Genomic DNA, 15,193 nt, shown 5'->3' with positions numbered 1-15,193 from the left:
GTTACAGGTGTGGAGGTGCCATATGTGGGTGGGGGAGGGGCAGAGTGCTGCAGTTGGGTGGGGGATGTTCGGGGGCGGGGTGCCGCCGGTGTTGGAGGGGCAGGCGCGGAGTTGGCATGGGTATGGGATGTGGTCTGGGCGTGCTGTGGATGGGCGAGAGGCTGGTGTGGGTGTACTGCGGGTGGGGGAGGGGCAGTTGTGGTGTTACCTCAAGTGGATGTGGGGGTTCTGGGGGTGGTGGAGGGGCAGGTGCGTTGTTGGTGCGGGTGGGTGTTGCAGTGGCATGGGTGGATGAGGGTTGGGTGCGAGGGTGCCGAGGGTGGGTGCTTGGGGGTGGTGTAGGTAGGGCAGTGGCAGATGCGGCGATACTGCGAGTGGTGGAGTTACATGTGTGTGGGTGCCCTGTGTGAGTGGTGGGGGTTGGTCAGGTGAGGTGGTACTAGTTCAACCTCCACCTTGGCCATGCACAGTATTTCTTACAAACAGCATTAAAGTTTGCAGGGGGTGCCAAAATCCTACCACTGGCCCTGGGTGGGCCCAGTTGGGGGAGGGGAGTGGCGGAAATAATCCAGGACCCCTTTAAGCCCTGCTCAGCACAAACCTCCCGTCACCCCGTGTGTACGAGGCATTAGACCTTTAATCCGGCCCTGATTATATGCTGCGATACTATGATTATATGCTGCGATACTATGATTATATGCTGCAATACTATGATTATATGCTGCGATACTATGATTATATGCTGCGATACTATGTTTATATGCTGCGATACTATGTTTATATGCTGCGATACTATGATTATATGCTGCGATACTATGATTATATGCTGCGATACTATGTTTATATGCTGCGATACTATGATTATATGCTGCGATACTATGTTTATATGCTGCGATACTATGATTATATGCTGCGATACTATGTTTATATGCTGCGATACTATGTTTATATGCTGCGATACTATGATTATATGCTGCAATACTATATTTATATGCTGCGATACTATGATTATATGCTGCGATACTATGATTATATGCTGCGATACTATGTTTATATGCTGCGATACTATGTTTATATGCTGCTATACTATGATTATATGCTGTGATACTATGTTTATATGCAGCGATACTATGATTATATGCTGCAATACTATATTTATATGCTGCGATACTATGATTATATGCTGCGATACTATGATTATATGCTGCGATACTATGTTTATATGCTGCGATACTATGATTATATGCTGCAATACTATGTTTATATGCTGTGATACTATGTTTATATGCTGCGATACTATGTTTATATGCTGCGATACTATGATTATATAATGCGATACTATGTTTATATGCTGCGATACTATGATTATATGCTACGATACTATGATTATATGCTGCGATACTATGTTTACATGCTGCGATACTATGATTATATGCTGCGATACTATGATTATATGCTGCGATACTATGATTATATGCTGCGATACTATGATTATATGCTGCGATACTATGTTTACATGCTGCGATACTATGTTTATATGCTGCGATACTATGATTATATGCTGCGATACTATGTTTATATGCTGCGATACTATGATTATATGCTGCGATACTATGATTATATGCTGCGATACTATGTTTATATGCTGCAATACTATGCTTATATGCTGCGATACTATGATTATATGCTGCGATACTATGTTTATATGCTGCAATACTATGCTTATATGCTGTGATACTATGATTATATAATGCGATACTATGTTTATATGCTGCGATACTATGTTTATATGCTGCGATACTATGTTTAGAGAAACAGAAGCTAGTTGCAGAAATCACATCTTTGTTCTATGTTATGAACTCCAGAAACTTTTATCTTTTTCTTTAATAGGCCGCACTTAACATGCTTACCCGCTGTCAAGCTGAAGGATATAAAGATGACGGCATTCTGTGCACAGCCATTCACCCCGGCTGGGTCAAAACAGATATGGGTACTGAGAGGGTAAGTTACACATCCTATGTATACTGTATGTTACGGATGTATGGCCTGAACACATCGCGTCTGGTTATGAATCGCATACAGCTCTGAATACAGCCATGCAGTATCTGTTCTGTGCATGCATCAGGTCCTACAGTATGTGTGCATTTCTCTGCGGGCGCGCAATAGACATCTGAGTGGTAACAATGCAGAGGAATGCAAGGAACCTGCTCTGTGGTTGTGTAACCAGCTTTCTATTTTACTATTCCTAGTTGTGCATTGTGAATATTAAATGCAATCACATTTCCTCTGTAACACTGATGAGGGGTGATGCAGGCACTTAGATGGAATGGGGCCTACACATGTCGCTATTGTCCTGGCAGTTAATATCCAGCACTCTGTATAAATCTATAATCGCCGGTGTCACGGAGATCACGGAGCCCTGACAGTTTGCTCAGCGCAGTGGCGTAACTATAGCACCGCAGCCCCCCTGCGGTCGCGGGGGGGCGCTGTGCATGTGGGGGCGCCGGGGGGCTGCGGTGCTATAGTAATGCCCCCGCCCCCCATCCCCCGCAGGCTTACCTGTCTGCGCGTCCCGGCTCCCCTCCTGGCTTCAATCAATTCTATGGAGACTGACCACGATAAAATGGCCGCGGTATGGGGGCGGCCATTTTATCGTGGTCTGTCTGCATAGAATTGTTAATTGAAGCCAGGAGGGGAGCCGGGACGCGCAGACAGGTAAGCATTGCTCATCTCCCCGTGTGTGGGCCCCGTTATTTTTTAGAATGGACATTGCATGCCCAGCCCGCCTGCATTCACATTACATGTGACTCAGAATTAAGACCATTGTGACAACTGGTCTGCAATAACAACATTATTGTGTCAGGAAATTCTTTACGGTAACAGTTTTATTAAATTGATAGATAATGGTACAATACTGTACTAGTAAGCCCGCTCAAAGCTAATGCTTCGAAAGCTAGTCTTCTACCTTGTGATTGCCACTGTGTTTGTGCATGTGTGAGAGAGAAAGAAATGTAGTTCCACTCGCTGCCAACAGATGGTAGTGTTTCAGAGACACACAAATGGACACTAGACATACATATATTTATAGATGATTCCTAAACGAGATCAATGCAATTGTAGTCTAGTCATATATACTTTACACTACATTGATAAAATATAATCTACAGTTTGGGTGCTGCGAATAATTGAATCCAGCCCTTTATGTTGAACACCGGGAAGTATTATTGTTCATCGTTCTTCCGTATTACACTGCTCTTCACAGGGAACATCTCACATCTCATTGTACTAAATTTACATTTGTGCATCTGCAGATCTACAACCATTTCTGTGATTCGGGGGGATTCCCATAAAAGTACTTCAACAAATAACTTAAATATATAAATCTGAATTTATTATATACTTAGCTAAGTTTATTGTTTAATTCATCAGATGTTCAATATACAGCAATCAAATCATCAAACTCAAAATCCCCACCCTCTGCATCTAGAGGCTGAGTTATATTCAGATTGCCCTAGCACTTCTGTAGTCGGTGTTTTCTTCAAGACATGAGGCTCCTTTTACACTCGCAGAGTCGGGTCATACCCGGGAATGTGTTCTCGGATGCTTCCCGGGATTCTACCCTGGAATGTACCTTTCACACTGCACTCAGACCTGGGATCGACCCGGGACAGCCCCATTCACACCGATCCCGTGAAATCCCTGCAAATACATATGCATGTCATTAGAAATGGACTCCAGGGCTCTGAAAGATGACATCAGCATTTGTGAACCCAAGAAAGCTCCAATCAGCAGCTTTTTTAAAGTCCCGTGTACCCAATCCCGGGTACGGGACCATTCACACTGACCGCATCCCAGGTCGATTCCGGAATCTACCCACTTCAGGACCTGGGTAGAAATCCCAGGATGTTCATCCTGGGATATTCTTTCAAGACCCTTTCACACTGAGCTAAATCCCGGGTTGATGTGCGTTCATGTGCAAAAACCCGGGATATTTTGTAAGTGTGAAAGGGGTATAACACTGTCAAAGTCCATCTTATATAGGCTGCAGAACTCCTGTATAAGCTACAGTATATCATAGTTCTAAAGTTCAAGTTGCGAAATATACATAAATGGTACGGCATAATAAACAGTAGGGGGCACTGTGGCATCAATTATGATTGTTGGAAATAACCTCTAATTACAACGTATAAAATGGATCATATAGATTTAAGATACAAGGTGAACTATAATGTCTCAGGATCCAGAAGCAAGGACTCTAATATGGACATACAGTATGTACAATCTCTGTTCTCATATGAGCAGACATTGGAGGTCATTCTAGTCGCTGCGCTGTGATGATCGAGTGATGTTTAGCGACTGCGCATAAACTTTTATGCACATGTGCAACCGCTTGGTGTGAGCAGGTGCAGCCAATTGCTTATTCGCTGGCCCGTTCGCATCTAGCAGTGCGGTTGGGAGATGAGGGGCGGCGGCAAGGGGTTGCACCCATGGGAACCCCCCCATGAAAACGCTGGGTGTTCCCATGCCAATGCAGTCGTAACGCGGGGGGAGGACAGCGGATGTCATCTGCCGCCCGCTTCCCATACAGGGAGGTGTCTTAGGTCTGTGAGCGCTTGCAAAATCATTCATTGGTCAGCGACTATGGAATGATTTTGCCCCTGCACACGAGGTTGGGAATGGGAGTTTAGGCTTAACATCCATCCGCATGCGTACGGGGAAACTAGCGGGGGGGGGGGGGGGGGGCAGCCGTTCGTGCAAGCAACAGGCGGTATTTATATGACCGGCAAAGTTGTGAATTTCTTAACTTTGCGGGTCAACCAGAATGAGGGCCTATGGCCTCTGTCCTTTGAGAAATCCGTCTGTCAAAAACAAAACACTTTACATTCGCTTTTAGTAAATATAAAGACAAGTCCAACAGCCGCAGTCCAACAGCCACAGTCCACTGAAAGTATCTTCTGTCTCGTTGGTCAATGTACTGTGCAGCTTTAAACACAACCCCCAGGCCTTAATAGTGGATTTGCTTTTAAAACCATAGAAAAAGGTGCACGAATGATCAATAGTAGTCATAGATTTGACCTGAAATAGATGCTTACGTACATAGACGTTACAATTCACAAGCATAATATGATTCCGAGCAACAACCGCAGCACAAGATGGAAGACCAAGCTGCAACTGTCTCCCGCTCACCTCCCGTAGCATAATGGATCCGGGTGTCATTGTGTCACCAGTGGTAACCACACCCAATGTGTTTCATCACAGATAGACTTCATCGGGGGCTGTCATGCTAAATCACATGTTTCAGTGCCTTAAAAGAGAAATGTTCCATGGTTTTAGCGGCAACATTCAGCACATTGGATACGTATATTCCTTGTATGGAATATGTAATAAACACATTTTAAGTTACGTTTTGTCTTTCCAATAAATCACTTTCCAAACCTATTCTCAAACATATATATCACGTGTTGTCGGACAGATCATGTGTGTTTTAATGTCCCGTGATTTCTTAGTTAAGTCTGATATATATTCCTTTTGCTGTTACTGTAAACTGCAGAATGTTCTTCACATTTTTGAATACTACAACAATTTCTGCGCATTCTAACAAACTGGGAACAAGAAATATTAGAAATCCATATTTGATAGTGGCCACTATTATAATGTATGGAACTATTACTATCAGCTTTCTTAATATAAGTGTAGGTCTCAATTGTCTGGTCTATCTCCCAGTTACTGGTGTCTAATGCTAGGTCTAAAAACTCTCCACATCGCCCTGCCAGTGTCAGGAATCGCGATACTTACTGGCCCGCTGGTGTGTTCTACACTGCAGATTGGCCGTTGATGTCCCTGTGTCGTGTTGCTGTCTGACAACTGTTGCTCCCCATAATGTCCTAGGGACATGGGCGCTGCCATGACACCCAGGGTCAGCTGACTTCTGGACACCTGTCCACTGACTCCTGCAAGGGTCACATGATCCAGGTAACATTACTTCCTGTTCTGTGCAAACTGCTGCTGTGATCAGCAACCTATCAGTAGGCTCCTTGGGGGATATAAGCAGGTCTCCCAGAATCCTCTAGTGACTTGAACAACTTGTCTGTTCCCCGAGAGTTTCTGCAGCATCATCACCAGTGGCAGTTTTTAAACCCCCCCCCCCCCCCCCCCCCCCCAAGATAAAATCCGTCACTGTGAGAATCCAGATGTACAGTCTTCACTGTGACTGGCAGTGACGTCCTATTGGAAGTCTGAACTGCCAGTCACCCAAGGCAGTCCCATTTGGAGGTGTTCCCTCCCTCTGGGATGCATCTATGGGAAGCCCATTGAAATGGGTTCTGCGCATGTACAGTACCAAGGGACCGTGAATATTCTACTATGGACTGCTGCCCCCAGAACGCCGGACCGGACAGGCTCCATCCATCCATTAATTTCTGTCATTCCGGAGCTTGAAGTGTCTGGTTCAGAGGGAGTCCTGTCTCGGGGTGTCCTGTCTGGGAGTGTCCTGTCTGGGAGTGTCCTGTCTGGGGGTGTCCTGTCTGGGGGTGTCCTGTCTGGGAGTGTCCTGTCTGGGAGTGTCCTGTCTGGGAGTGTCCTGTCTGGGGTGTCCTGTCTGGAGAGGCTGCCTGTGACCGCTGCCACCAGGGAGAGAATAAAGCCTCCATTTATGGCCCGGACATGTATCAAAAACCGGAATGGTCCCAGACTACACTGGGAGGCTGTAATCTCCCCTTCCCCATGTCCCAGGCGAAAGCTGTCACAGGTATCCCCCTGACAAGACACCCCTGGAAGGGACACCCCCGGACCGGACAATACAAGCTCCAGAATGCAGACTTTGATGTCCAGTTCGGCGTTCCGGGGTCTTGTCCGGGTCCGATTTTTCCTTAGTCCCAATTATTGGTGTCTACTGCTAAGCATAACTGCACCTAAAGTAGGAATACAACTATTGACCCCTTATTAAACGAGAGTGAAGTTCTTTCTTCTCTGTTCTCATTTCAGTCTAGGGTTTATTTACTAAGTTCTGGGTTACTGGGTACTAGGTTCTGAAACCTGGTGCTTCTGATCGTGAACAATGCTGTCCTTACTTAGCCATGTTGTGCCCATAAAATCATTGCCCTTTTAAATACATTTGGCAATGTAATAGTTAGTAAATACAACTTTACATTTTTGAATTAGCCGCCAATATGCTTCTGTGCTGTGGGAGTAAATTGAAGTACCTAATGGAAACAGAAAAATGGGATAACAATTGTAACAGTTTTATTGTTCCTCAGTGAGAAAAACAAAATAGCAATCTAGCAAATATGATACCTTTTAATGGCTAACAAAAATAAATGTTGTTAAAATGCAAGCTTTCGAGACTTCTTAGGTCTCTTCCTCAGGCATGGTATAACAAGGTGTGTGAAGAACCACATATATATACACAGCAGAGTAGGAACAAGATGTGATAGATGGACATTCTTAAGATCAAAACAAAACAAAATAACAGAATGAGCTTGTAAATTGAGTCCTTAATTGGTTTGTAACAGTGTAATGTGGGCTAGGTGAAATGAGGGAGATTGGTAGACTAATGAGGGAGAGAGGGAGATTGCTGCTATTTCAGGGAGTCTCCTGCAGAATGCAGGAGGGGAGGTAACTATGATGTAACAGTGTAATGTGGGCTAGGTGACATGAGGGAGATTGCTAGACTAATGAGGGAGAGAGGGAGATTGCTGCTATTTCAGGGAGTCTCCTGCAGAATGCAGGAGGGGAGGTAACTATGATGTAACAGTGTAATGTGGGCTAGGTGACATGAGGGAGATTGCTAGACTAATGAGGAAGAGAGGGAGATTGTTGCTATGTCAGGGAGTCTCCTGCAGAATGCAGGAGTGGAGGTAACTATGATGTAACAGTGTAATGTGGGCTAGGTGACATGAGGGAGATTGCTAGACTAATGAGGGAGAGAGGGAGATTGTTGCTATGTCAGGGAGTCTCCGTGCAGGAGGGGAGGTAACTATGATGTAACAGTGTAATGTGGACTAGGTGACATGAGGAAGATTGCTAGACTAATGAGGGAGAGAGGGACATTGCTGTTATTTCATGGAGTTTACTGCAGAATGCAGGAGGGTAGGCAACTATGATGTAACAGTGTAATGTGGGCTAGGTGACATGAGGGAGATTGCTAGACTAATGAGGGAGAGAGGGAGATTGCTGCTATGTCAGGGAGTCTCCGTGCAGGAGGGTAGGTAACTATGATGTAACAGTGTAATGTGGGCTAGGTGACATGAGGGAGATTGCTAGACTAATGAGGGAGAGAGGGAGATTGCTGCTATGTCAGGGAGTCTCCTGCAGAATGCAGGAGGGGAGGCAACAATGGATAACATACTGAACTCTACACAGATAATGCTCTAAAAGGAATTAAGCCCAGGAACCAGTGCTGCGATGCAGCCAACAATACTCATGCATGCCTGTGTGTATTTCTAAAAGTTTATTTAAAAAGTAGGAAAAGTGAAGCTAAACTCTAATATTGAATAAAATGTGTTGTTTTTTTCTTACAGGCATTACTGAGTACAGATGAAAGTGTGACTGGAATTATGAATGTTCTAAGTTCCCTTTCGGAGAAACAGAATGGCAGCTTAGTGAGCTGGGATGGAAATGTCATTCCTTGGTGACACTTGTGATTGTGCTTGTAGTCTACCTGTGGATTTCATCTAAGCACATGGTAGACAAGTGATCTACACAAAGAGGTTGTGGCTCCATATGCCTGAGTAATGTAAACCAATCAGAATCTTGTGATCAGCTCTATACTGTACCGCAATAAATAAAAGCATAATAATATTTTTTGATGGTTTGGTAGCAGGTGTTCTTGTGTTTATATTACATGTTCTTCAATGTATGCAAAACCTTTTACAAACCGCATACATAAAATGGCCATATTATAGTAAACATGTATTTACTTATTTATATTTACTTAATGTTACTGTACTGTACTCACACTTTTCAGGTGAAGCATCAGGCTTATAGTAAACGTAGGACTGATGCGTTTGGGTGGAAATCTGGCATATAATGCAATAGCAGGGTTGCCGACCTACCCAGAATGGCCGGGAGGCTCCCAAAAATCGTGTCCGCCTCTCAGCCCCCCCGGAAAAATGGGCAACCCTCCGGTGCTCCTCCCCCCCCCCCCCCCCTGCGTCTCCAGCATTCATTTTAGGGTTGCCTAATTTTAAAGTCTCCTCTGCGGGAGAAGCTCAGACAGGAGACTGTCGGCAGCACTATGGGGGGTGGGGCCTGATGTAGACATCATCAGATGACTGGAAATGTATGCTGTCGCGTGGGAGATAGTATCAGGGAGGGTTGGCCACCATTCCAGGGAGCTGGGGTGGGGGGAGGGGGGCGACTTCAGGAGCCTCCCGGCCAATCCGGGAGGGTAACCCTGGTTAATTTCTCGCGATTCGCTGGTTTTGGAGGAGGGTGGGGCTAAAGTTGCAAATAGCGCCATTTAGCCCCACCCTCTCCTTGAAGACACAGGATTTGCAGGGCTGGGAGGCGGGGCTTGATGACATCTTCCCCGCCCCGAAGCGCTGCTGATAGTCTCTAAGTTGTGTATTCTACTTCACATGTGATGTTGCTATGGGTAACCAATCAGATCCTGTCTACTATCTTCTAGAGGGTGCTAAATAAATAAGAAGTAGATTCTGATTGGTTGCCCATAACATCACATATGAAGTAGAATACACATCTTAGTACATTTCCCCCACAGTATGCCAAACTGGCTTATTTTATGCTTATATACAGTTCTGGATAGCCCGCAGTTAGATTGACCTGTTATAGCAAAACGGCAAGTGCAGGTGGGGCAGATGTAATATGTGCAGGGAGAGTTACATTTGGGTGGGGTATGCTCAAACTGATATCTTTTATCTATATTGCATAACATAACAGTACCACCCCTCTTGAGGGGGGGGGGTTAAGTGACCCCAATACCAGTTTTTGACACAACAGGGAATGTAACCGAAAACCATGTATGCTGATACAAACAACAAAGACACAACAAACAGAAACAAGCTGTGGCTGCAGCTTGTAATAGTTAAGTGGGAGATTTGTACACGGTAAAAGGGAATTTGAATAAGGAAGGCTCCATTTTGTAATACCATGCTATACCATGTGGACAGCGCTTGATTGGAGCCAATTTCCTCCTCCAACAGGACAATGACCCAAAGCACACCTCCAAATTCTGCAAGAACTATTTAGGGAAGAAGCAGGCAGCTGGTATTCTGTCTGTAATGGGGTGTCCAGCGTAGTCACCAGATCTCAACCCCATTGAGCTGTTGTTGGAGCACAACAAATTACCAGCTGCAATGCCAAAGGTGCAATGCTGAAATTGCTGCAAATAGATCATGCTTTGAGGAAAGCAAAGTTTGAAGGACAAAATTATTATTTCAAATAAAAATCACTATTTTTAACCTTGCCAATATCTTGACTATATGTTTTGTTAATTTGGCAACTCCTTTGATAAATAACAGTTTTCTTGTAAAACACAAAAACATTTGAAAGGTAGTGTGCATCCTCCACCAAAAAAACAGTCAATTTGCCCTCCCTTGATCAATATACCTTTTAAGTGTTATCTGATTCTAATACACGTAATAACAGATTCATACTGTAACAAGATTAAACAGTAACAGCGACAGGGAACATCCTTGATGGGTGCCCATTTTCTACTGCAATTCACCATCAGATTTGTTGCAGGAGACGTATATAGATTGTGGCAGATACAGCACATGAGGATAATGTGGAATAACCCGTTTAGGTTTTAGATCAACAGCAGCAGAAACATTAGATCCAGTCAGTTTCCTATCATACTTGCCTACCCTCCTGCATTCTGCAGGAGACTCCCTGAAATAGCAGCAATCTCCCTCTCTCCCTCATTAGTCTACCAATCTCCCTCATTTCACCTAGCCCACATTACACTGTTACATTTTTGGGGTAAAAAAGGAATTAGAGACAGATATTTACACTGAATTACAGTGCCATTTCCCAGTATCTCTTACTAACTGCTTTGGGGCTCATCTACATTTGGATATAAGTCATTTAAAAAGATTCCTCTCAGATGTAGCAGTACACACCCACGCTCCTAGGTGCCACGTTCACAATCTCTTTTCTCTCCATATATGGAACTAGAAACACCCTTTGGGTGGAGCCTGACACACCCCTTCAATGGGGCGCTGTGCAAAATTCTCCTGCTAACTATAATCTCCCTGAAATTAGTTTTCAAAAGTAGGCAAGTATGTTCATACTTGATGTGATTTGGGTTGGGCTGATTAGCAGCACCTGTGTTCTCCTGATATAGGGGTCTCCAGGGCAGAGGGTCATTGCTCCTGATGGTGAAGTAGCTGACCAGGTGATAGGCCGGGGTATGGGCTTTGGTAGGGACCACTGGAGCTTTCTGAAATGTTTGTACTCTGCCGTCAGACCTGTATGCTGCAGGGGATGCGGTTAATTTGCCGGCGGTCGGGATCCCGGCGGTCGGAATCCCGACACTGGAATCCCGACCGCCGAAATCCCGAAACTTTCTCCCTCCGTGGGTGTCCACGACACCCATAGAGGGAGAATAAAATAGCGTGGCGAGCGCAGCGAGCCCGCAAGGGGGGGCGATCCATGTCCCCCCCTTGTCGGGATTTCGGCGGTCGGGATTCCAGTGTCGGGATTCCGACCGCCGGGAAATCGTATCGTATCGGATCCTGCTGCAGTGCCGTAACCTTTCTTGCTGTGTTCATTACCTGATCTGATGTTCACCTGCTACAAAAATAAAGACCAAACCTTAATCTGATCCAGTGGATTTGCTTCCTTGTCACAAGATGTTTAATTATATGAATAAATAATGATCCAAAACCTTATTTTTGTAATATAGCAAAAAGGCGATCATAAAACTGTGTCAAATCTGGTACTTCTGTAGTTTCACGGCGCCGCCGCGCGCACACTCTGGCTCAGAAACTTGGCAGACTGCCAGAGGCTCTGATTAACCGTGCGCGTGCCGCTCTAGCTGTACTGACAGCTACGTAAACAGCGTGGCGGCCAGGCAGCAGCAGCAGCAGCGCGCTGCCCAGGCGCTGGCAGGTCACTGTGGTACTTGTAGTTCCACAGTGAAATAGGCAGCGCCTGGGCAGCGCTGACAACAGCGGGGGCAAGTGGACACACCCCGGGCACAACGCTGACGTGCCGGGGCTTGTAAAGTACTCACCCCGGCACAGCGCAGTATCCCCCATGTACACGCTAAATCCAATGGCTATTGGACACCTGTGAAGCCCGCGAGGGGACGCGTTTACCTGTGAAGGTATCCGCGTCCCCTCGCGGGGCTCGCTGCGCTCGCCACGCTTCGGGCTCGGTGGCTCGCTGCGCTCGCCACACTATTCTATTCTCAACTCCACGCCGACGTGGATAGTGGGGGTATAAAAAGGTCGTAGGACGCGTACCGCCACCGCTCGCCACGCTTCGGGTGGGCGTGGATAGTGGGATTTACACAGTCGACAGCTGTTGCGTCGACTACTGCCACTGTGGACGGGCTTTAATAGTGTACCCCTAAACCCAGCTAAATTTAGATGCTTTTGCGTCTAAATTTAGATGTACCCCTCCACCCAACTAAATCCAGGCGCTTTAGCGTCTAAATTTAGATGCTAAACCACCTTTGCGGCTCCCAGGGAGCCTGGCTTTTGCGCCTAAATCCAGGCGCCCCCCTCCTTCTTAGCGGCTCGCAAGGCGCCTGGATTCAGAGGGTTTTGCGCCTAAATCCAGGCGCCCCCCTCCTTCTTAGCGGCTTGCAGGGAGTGTGAATCCAGGGGCATTAGCGCCTAGATCTAGGCTGCAAGCCATTGGATTTAGCGTGTACATGGGGGATACTGCGCTGTGCCGGGGTGAGTACTTTACAAGCCCCGGCACGTCAGCGTTGTGCCCGGGGTGTGTCCACTTGCCCCCGCTGTTGTCAGCGCTGCCCAGGCGCTGCCTATTTCACTGTGGAACTACAAGTACCACAGTGACCTGCCAGCGCCTGGGCAGCGCGCTGCTGCTGCTGCCCAGCCGCCACGCTGTTTACGTAGCTGTCAGTACAGCTAGAGCGGCGCGAGCACACTCTGTCTGAGCTAGAGCGGCACGCGCACGGTTAATCAGAGCCTCTGGCAGTCTGCCAAGTTTCTGAGCCAGAGTGTGCGCGCGGGCGGCGCCGTGAAACTACAGAAGTACCTCAAATCTCTAAAGGCCCCCTTACATTATGCGATTTGGGCACGATTTTGCCCGATTCGGATGAATCGGGCCGTGAAATCGTCCCAAATCGCATATGGTGACATCCCCTCCGACCCGATGCGCGGCCCCGTGCGCATCGGATCGGAAATGGGAGGTCGGACGGGCTGCACATAAGATTTGCTAAATCTTATGTGCTGCCCGGAGCCGTGCTCCCCCACAACAGGGGACCTACCAGAGTCAGGCGCAGGGAGCCGGGCAGCATCAGCGGGAGCAGGGGGGGCGGCGCAGAGTACAGGGAGCCGGGCAGGAGAAGACGCTGCAGCAGCAGCACTTAAAAAAAAAAAAGGGCCATACAAACGCATAGGAAGCCATTCAATGGCTGAGACCTCTCTCAGCCAATCAGCGATTGGCTGAGACCTCTCTCAGCCAATCGCTCATTGGCTGAGAGAGGTCTCAGCCAATCAATGGCTTCCTATTCGTTTGTATGGGGTTTTTCTTTTCTTTTGGAAGTGCTGCTGCTGCATCGTGTTCTCCTGCCCGGCTCCCTGGTACTCTGCGCCGCCGCCCCCCCTGCTCCCTGCCCAGCGGCTTCCTGCCCGGCTCCCTGCAGCCCGACCCCCCCCCTGCCCACTCTGCGGGCATATTCCTGCTGCTGTCCCCCGCTCCCATTGTCCCTGCAGCTCCCCGGGAGTGGCATGTGATAAATTGCATGCGATTCATCACATGCAAAACTTGGCACATGAAGTGCCATTGCATGTGTTCCCTCCCGGGGAGCTGCTGGGACAATCGGTCCGACTTGTCGTTATGACAAGTCGGACAAATGTAAGGGGGCCTTTAGTATTGAGGCTTAATAAGTATTATCAAGTGATTGTGTCGTAGAGGAAGCTACCAACACAGTTCTGATTCCTTAAACAGAGTGACAGCGTCTTACAAACCCTAATTGATGCGAAAAAAGGAAGAGTAAATCACCCAGAAGCGCAGCTACTAAATGGTGTTAACAGCTAGAAAGGGGTCACCGTCCCTCGATGCAATGTTGTAGGGATTGTTAGATGGACACCCAAAAACACTACCAATGGATATAACTTGCAGGTAACAAACACATTAACTCCCCTTGTATTGTGTTAGGATCTGTCCATCAACCTCCAAAGTGTTTTCTGACATTTTTGTCAAGGCCGCCTCCTCATGGAGATGAAGTCATGCAAAAGAAGGGGGTAGACATTACTGTAGTATATCTACAACAACAGTCCACAAGTCCCAAAATGACTTCATATGATGTGTGAAATTGGGCCCCTTGGCCTTTCTTCTAGAACAGCAGTTCTCGAACTGTGGGTCCCGACCTTCTCAGCACGGGGTCACGACTCAATGTTGCTGACCATCAGGCTGATGACTTTTCTAAATCTCAGTCAGTGATTCAAGGAGTCTGAAAAATCTGGTGAATTGGCTGTTATATTAGACTCCTCCCATCGCTCTGTGCCCCCACAGTGCTGCCATGTAGGTGCTGTCTGCTGACTACACATGTGATGTGATGGGTTATGGTATATTAGACTCCTCCCATCACTCTGTGCCTCCACAATGCTGCCATGTATGCGCTGTCTGCTGACTACACGTGTGATGTGATGGGTTATGGTATATCAGACTCCTCCCATCACTCTGTGCCTCCACAATGCTGCCATGTATGTGCTGTCTGCTGACTACACGTGTGATGTGATGGGTTATGGTATATCAGACTCCTCCCATCACTCTGTGCCCCCACAGTGCTGCCATGTATGTGCTGTCTGCTGACTATACGTGTGATGTGATGGGTTATGGTATATCAGACTCCTCCCATCACTCTGTGCCCCCACAGTGCTGCCATGTATGTGCTGTCTGCTGACTACACGTGTGATAGGTTATGGTATATTAGACTCCTCCCATCGCTCTGTGCCCCCACAGTGCTGCCATGTAGGTGCTGTCTGCTGACTACACATGTGATGTGATGGGTTATGGTATATTAGACTCCTCC

At 47.0% G+C, this 15,193-nt stretch overlaps 1 protein-coding gene across 1 annotated transcript in view; it reads left to right on the top strand.

The window, feature by feature from the left end:
* The window catches only part of LOC146046305 (C-signal-like), a 42,895-nt gene extending 34,093 nt beyond the window's left edge, over nucleotides 1–8,802 (top strand). The window contains exons 5-6 of the mRNA XM_083165556.1: nucleotides 1,891–2,001; nucleotides 8,520–8,802. Of these exons, the coding sequence (XP_083021682.1) occupies nucleotides 1,891–2,001; nucleotides 8,520–8,633 (225 nt within the window). The 3' untranslated portion in view covers nucleotides 8,634–8,802. The remainder of the gene's footprint in view (nucleotides 1–1,890; nucleotides 2,002–8,519) is intronic.
* The last annotated feature ends 6,391 nt before the right edge of the window (nucleotides 8,803–15,193 follow it).

Source organism: Crinia signifera, chromosome 11, assembly GCF_055691185.1.
Source record: "Crinia signifera chromosome 11, ASM5569118v1, whole genome shotgun sequence".
NCBI classification, from domain to species: domain Eukaryota; kingdom Metazoa; phylum Chordata; class Amphibia; order Anura; family Myobatrachidae; genus Crinia; species Crinia signifera.
This window is presented reverse-complemented; position numbering and strand designations above follow the sequence as displayed.